Source organism: Branchiostoma floridae, chromosome 3 (assembly GCF_000003815.2).
Source record: "Branchiostoma floridae strain S238N-H82 chromosome 3, Bfl_VNyyK, whole genome shotgun sequence".
Taxonomy (NCBI): domain Eukaryota; kingdom Metazoa; phylum Chordata; class Leptocardii; order Amphioxiformes; family Branchiostomatidae; genus Branchiostoma; species Branchiostoma floridae.
The window spans coordinates 28,423,104-28,429,071 of NC_049981.1; the positions used below are offsets into that span (position 1 = coordinate 28,423,104).

Here is a 5,968-nt window from a genome sequence, read left to right on the forward strand (position 1 = left end):
TCCAAATAGTTGATGTACATAAAGAAAGTAAGGCATCGCTCGTTTTCAAGGCACTTAACGGCATGACCCCTCCCCATCTTGCTGCATTGTTCTCCCAATTCTCAGAAATACACACACATAATACCCGTCTTAGATCACAAGGTAGACTCCTGCTGCCTAAAGCTAAATCTGAATATAGAAAGAAAGCTTTTTCATACTCAGGGGCGGTGCTCTGGAATTCCCTGTCGTCCCAATTAAGATCTGCGAGGACACTGTCACAGTTTAAACGATTGTATGACCAGGACTAAAGGATTCTGATTGTATATATTTTAACTTTAGTTCCTGTCATATCACAGCGGATCCTTTTGTTTGATTTCTGTATTATGTTTTGATGCTAAGACTGACATTTATGTTCTCTTCTGACTGTTATTTTTCATTTGCAAATCAACTTTGAAACAAACGCTGCCCGACCAGCGACACCTTGATATGCAAATTCCACTTTTCGTTACTTTGATTTTAAGTTGATCCACTGCCTGAATGTATTATTATTGTTATTATTACTACCATCATTATATTAAGTTATCCTGAGTTATTTGTATTGTAAATAGTTGACACCTGATGTTTAGTTATTTAAGTTTGACCTTTGATTTCAATTTTGATTCAGTTGTTGTGATTTTGTGTTATTTTATGTTGGGTTCTCCCCGCCCCCCAGGAGGTATTGAAAAACGCCAATAGGCGATGTATTTTTCTGGATAAATAAATAAACTGAAACTGAAACTGAACTGAAGAGTGTGTTTCGCTACATGGCAAATGGACAACTCTTTGCTGACTACAGTCCTTTGCCAGTTTGATGCCATTGTAGGATCTGCTTGGAGATAAGGATAGGACTGGACAGGGTTTTCCGCATTCCGGACTGGACAGGTTTTTCCGAAAACCCAGGAAAATGACTGAAACAGATACACTGCCCCCCTCCACCATGCACATACACAGTTGTATCTCGTGATAAACGATGCTGTTACACACCTGCACGGAGAATTCCCCAGGAAAGAGTGTTCTAGCCGTGATGAGCCATGCCTTGGCGGCGTGAGGGTCTGACTTCAGGCTTTCCCGGGCCCGATTCACCAGCCAAGCCGAATCTTCCCGCGAGTTTTGCTTCGCGGCAGCCATTTTGGAAAATGAATAGCTGTCTACTCCAAACCTTTTAGTGCCTAAAATTTCTCTCGCAGAAAATGTCACTTTCTCCTCCAAAATTTATCGCAAACTCTCGCAAAATTAGAATATTTTTACTATCAGAATCAAAAACGTGTTCCTATTGATTCTTGGTGGTCACTATGAATTCTGTTCAGCGCTATTATTGCGTTTTAGTAGCAGGCATGCGTACATTTGTGACGGCTGACAAAATTAGTCGAAGATGAGGCCCCTTCTCGTGGTGACCCGACCAGTGTTGACAAGGTGTTACCGTTTTGCAAGTAAAATGGTGAGTTTTAACATTGCATTTCTTCTAGTCATCTGTCAGTCTATTTCCGAATACTTTAATCTGTAGTCTGCTTTGAGTATTTTTGTTTATTCAGAATGGTTCGATTGGAGTTCATGCTATTAAAACGTGAACAAAGCTAAGCACCAAGTGCTAGTAGAGTAGAGTAACGTGAGTTGAACAGCTTTGATCTGAAAGTAAAGTAAAAATGGAACTTCTGTTTAGTTATAAACCGTGGCATTGACAGCTAAATTTGGCGGTAGTGTACCGCGAAGAGATGTGAAGAAGGACACGAGTGGTCCCAGACTAAGTTGGGTGTGTTTTTCTGCAGTCAAACTGATAGGATCACATCACCCCATCAGAATGTCTGGAGAAAAGGGGCGGGGTGCAATTTGGCAGCAGCGCTAGCCCAGCTTGTCATGCATTTGGGTGTGCGTCAACACGGCATATATGGGAAATGTAGATATCGTAAATATAATTTTATAAAGAGAGAACATAGAGAAGTTGTCTACTCCACTCCGGCGAAGTCACCTCATGATCTTGACACCTTAAATTTGTACTGGACAGACTGTTTTACGTTTACCTAGCTTGTCCAATCCTCATGCCTGAGGGTCGCATAGTCTTTTTAGCAAATGCCCACAAAGGCCCAGTCTGGAGAAGTCCGCGCAGCACAAATCTCATGAGCGCAGGTTGGGGACAGAAGTAAGTTACAGAATCACTGCAAGAAGACCTTTCACGGATCAAACTGCACATTTGCAGGTCAAAGGTGAAGTTCCCTGACTTGTAAACCGTTCTTGTCCCAAAGATACTTTAGAAGATACAAGTTCAGATGTATATGGCCATTGGTCAGTTTCCAATAATGTCAACATGAATGTCATTTCTGGTATCAGGCATCAGAGGCAAAGCGAGCAAAGTTGACGGACAGTGAGAGGGAGTCCCAGTTAGAACCACTGATGGGGAAGGGGTGGACCATGGTAGATGGTAGGGACGCCATCTACAAGGAGTTTCTCTTCAAAGACTTCAACCAGGTATCTCCTTCCTTATGCTTATTCTTTACTTTCATTCTTATTCTTGACCTGAATGGTAAATCACTAAATGGTGGTATAGTGATCACTGTTGTGAAAGGCACTATAAAAGTGGAAATGTTCGCTGTGGTTTAATGGTTGTGGTTCTTGCACTGACCTCTTTTGCTGCAAACTTAAAATCACCATGAAAGTTTTTTCTGTCTTCTGCTTGCCTAAGCTACCATTTGCTTCAACCACTGACTTAAAACCACTGTGAACTCTCCATTTTATCCCTATCATTCAAGAAATAGAATACCTTGCTTTACAGTACCCCAGTTGCTGCTTTTTTATTTGTGTGACAAAACTGACCGTAAGCTTTTGTCTTTTGTCTCCTTTCTGGCAGGCATTTGGCTTCATGTCTCGCGTGGCTCTCAGGGCAGAGAAGATGGACCACCACCCAGAGTGGTTCAATGTCTACAACAAAGTCCAGATCACGCTCAGCACCCACGATGTGTCAGGGTTGTCAGGGCGGGACATCACCCTGGCAACCTTTATAGAGAAGGCTGCATCCTCCATCCAGTGATTCTTCCATTGTTAAGGCCTTGAGGGCAACTTAGGCTAGCTAGTGCTAATAATGGTGCATATTGATTGGTGAGCTTGTCATACATACAATTGTCATCTCTGTACACTACAAGTGTTATGATGAAATTACTTCTTGTATTTTCTCATATCTTGTAAGACTTGTATGGACTTGATGGTTCACTGAATTGTGGGGTATGGACAAGTGTATTGTGCTCACTATGAGGGCTTCTAGGAAACAGAACAGAACACTTCCTATTGCTACTGAGGTGATGCATTCTTCATGATTGTAAAGCAAGATGACAGTACATAAAATGATTGATTTCTGTTTATGAGTTTGTACGCTTATGTGTAACATAGGTGATGCAACATAAAATTGGCATAATGGCAGTACTAAGTTTGAGAAAATCATGCTGTCTGCTTGATTAAAATGATTTTTCTGTCAATAGAGAATGTGCATGTGGATTTATTTACTAATATCTGGAGTAGTAAAATTCCACTGAAAACAGGTTTTTGTGGTACCCCTGATATGATGGATAACTGGAACATTGCTGTATAGAGCAAGTCAAGGTTATGATCATTTCTTTCTGTTGTAATTGCAAGGATGTCTTGCTGGGGATTTAATAGAGATTATTTTGATTGCCCTAAGGTGCCACAAGAGTGAAACTGGAAATGGTGAACTGTGTAGTAGGTAATGGTAATTGTGTTACAACTACTTGAAAACATAGGGAAGAATAAAGGCAACCTGATTGGTATGTGTATTCTGTTGTGATTTGCACACAATGTAGTTGTTTTGTGATGCCCCCACTTTGCGTTCCCAGTCCCCTGGTAACAGCAATATTGACCTTGGGCTAGTTGCCATTCACCCATTGTAGTGTATATGTCACAGTGGAGATCACGATCCAGGAGAATCGCCGATCCTCCTAGGAGAGATCGCGATCGGAGTTTCTCCTAGGAGAAACTCCGATAGATATAAGAAACAGATCCCGATCGCAATCTGTACTAATAGAATCGGCGATTCTCCTAGTATAGATTGCGATCGGGATTTCTCCTAGGAAAAACTCCGATCCAAACTCAAACGATGCTAAGATGTATGAAACAGCAATAATTTTTTTGATAAACAATGATTTTATTCGGTATTAATGCAAACCTACTAACTCATTACCAACTACACTCAAGCCTACTTGTGTCACTTCTACAATGTTAACTTCAACGAAGACTATCACACTTGAGTCACTTCTGCAACTTTACTCAAGGTACACTATAGTATATAGCATCACTATCATGGTAAATTTCATGTGAGTATGTTTTCTGATAAAGTAATTTCTGATAAAGTAATATCTTTTAAAGTAGTGGCAAAAATCTTATAATATGTGAAAGACACCAACAGGTGATCAAACAATGTGTCAGTATGCAAATTTCACGGCTTTGGAAGAACAATAACAACTGTAAAGTTGTCAAACAGGTGTCAAAAAATCAAGCAGAGTTTCAAGATATTACTCACAATTTCACAGCTATTGAGTACATTTCACTAGTCAGACTTGTACTGAATCATTTCACAGCTTTGGAAGAACAGTAACCATTTGACCAATAACCTATTGAGTACATTCACTAGTCAGACGTGTATGGCATCAAGAAGTGACAATAGTGAGGTAGCATTGAGTAGAAGTGTGCATTGAGTAAAGTTGCAGAAGTGACTCAAGTGTGGTAGTCTTTGGTGAAGTTAACATTGTAGAAGTACAGAAGTAGGCTTGAGTGTAGTTGGTAATGAGTCAGGAGGTTTGCATTTGAAACTGAATAAAATCATTGTTTATCAAAAAAATTATTGCTGTTTCATACATCTTAGCATCGTTTGAGTTTGGATCGGAGTTTCTCCTAGGAGAGATCCCGATTGCAATCTGTACTAGGAGAATCGCCGATTCTACTAGTACAGATTGCGATCAGGATCTGTTTCCTATATCTATCGTAGTTTCTCCTAGGAGAAACTCCGATCGCGATCTCTCCTAGGAGGATCGCCAATTCTCCTGGATCGTGATCTCCACTGTGACATATATATCAAAGACATTCACTGGACCATTACAAATGCACACATCTGACACCTACCGTCGCTAAGACACCCAACGTAGAATTACACAGCCCAGACATTTGTAAAGTTACCGACGGATTCTGCAATATTCAACAGTGCTTCGTTTCTACGGTGAGTTGGGGCATTCAAACTTCAAATGAAGTCTAGATCTGCGTACGTACGTTGTGCTTCGCTATTCATACTGGTCGTCAAAAGTGAAAGCGGTTCCACAAATCTAAAAATAACGCTCAGCCGGTCTCTAAAACAGAAGCATGTCGCTCAGACAAAGTAAAATGCAAAGAACATTGAACTGCTCCGTTCTTTTAGAACATTAATTTGATGTTATATATATGTAACAGTGGTGTTTAAGTACTGCCTATCGTCCTTGCCCAAACGCACTAGTGCTTTTGTGGCGACGGTGATAGCGTTCGTGATTTGTGTTCTGCCGACCCCGGTTCGATTCCGGGTAGGGGGCATGTTGTTTCTTTCTGTTCTTACTCGCCCCTCTGAATTTCTACAATGGTTCCCACGCCGGCCCTGTGAGTAACAGGCTAGTATGTGCCACACAGGGATGTCGAACTCGGAGATTCGAGGACGAATCTTGAAGAAAAGGGGGAGTAGTGTAACAGTGGTGTTTAAGTACTGCCTATCGTCCTTGCCCAAACGCACTAGTGCTTTTGTGGCGACGGTGATAGCGTTCGTGATTTGTGTTCTGCCGACCCCGGTTCGATTCCGGGTAGGGGGCATGTTGTTCCTTTCTGTTCTTACTCGCCCCTCTGAATTTCTACATATACGAGAAATAGAAGGTGTAAGCAAAGGGAACGACGTCAACACACGTAAATACACTATGCGGCATGACACTTCAAA

The 5,968-nt window shown here is 41.3% G+C and overlaps 2 protein-coding genes across 2 annotated transcripts in view; one reads left to right on the plus strand and one right to left on the minus strand.

Moving 5' to 3' along the window:
• Nucleotides 1-1,177, minus strand: part of LOC118410739 (integrator complex subunit 10-like) — a gene marked incomplete in the record, with an annotated part of 12,761 nt that extends 11,584 nt beyond the window's left edge. The window contains 1 exon segment of the mRNA XM_035812514.1: nt 1,003-1,177. Within this exon segment, the coding sequence (XP_035668407.1) occupies nt 1,003-1,146 (144 nt within the window).
• Nucleotides 1,178-1,279: 102 nt separating this feature from the next.
• LOC118410743 (pterin-4-alpha-carbinolamine dehydratase-like) lies at nt 1,280-3,791 on the plus strand. The gene is made up of 3 exons (XM_035812519.1): nt 1,280-1,456; nt 2,344-2,481; nt 2,861-3,791. Exons 1-3 carry the CDS (start codon nt 1,391-1,393, stop codon nt 3,038-3,040), a joined length of 384 nt encoding a protein of 127 aa, XP_035668412.1. The 5' UTR covers nt 1,280-1,390; the 3' UTR covers nt 3,041-3,791.
• Nucleotides 3,792-5,968: the final 2,177 nt, after the last annotated feature.

What these genes read in the sequence shown, in the direction of transcription:
- LOC118410743 (XM_035812519.1), top strand. Translation starts at nt 1,391, where the DNA reads ATGAGGCCCCTTCTCGTGGTGACCCGACCAGTGTTGACAAGGTGTTAC. An exon ending in ACCGTTTTGCAAGTAAAATG is followed by an intron (nt 1,457 to 2,343) that starts GTGAGTTTTAAC and finishes TTCTGGTATCAG; the next exon opens with GCATCAGAGGCAAAGCGAGC. An exon ending in TCTTCAAAGACTTCAACCAG is followed by an intron (nt 2,482 to 2,860) that starts GTATCTCCTTCC and finishes CCTTTCTGGCAG; the next exon opens with GCATTTGGCTTCATGTCTCG.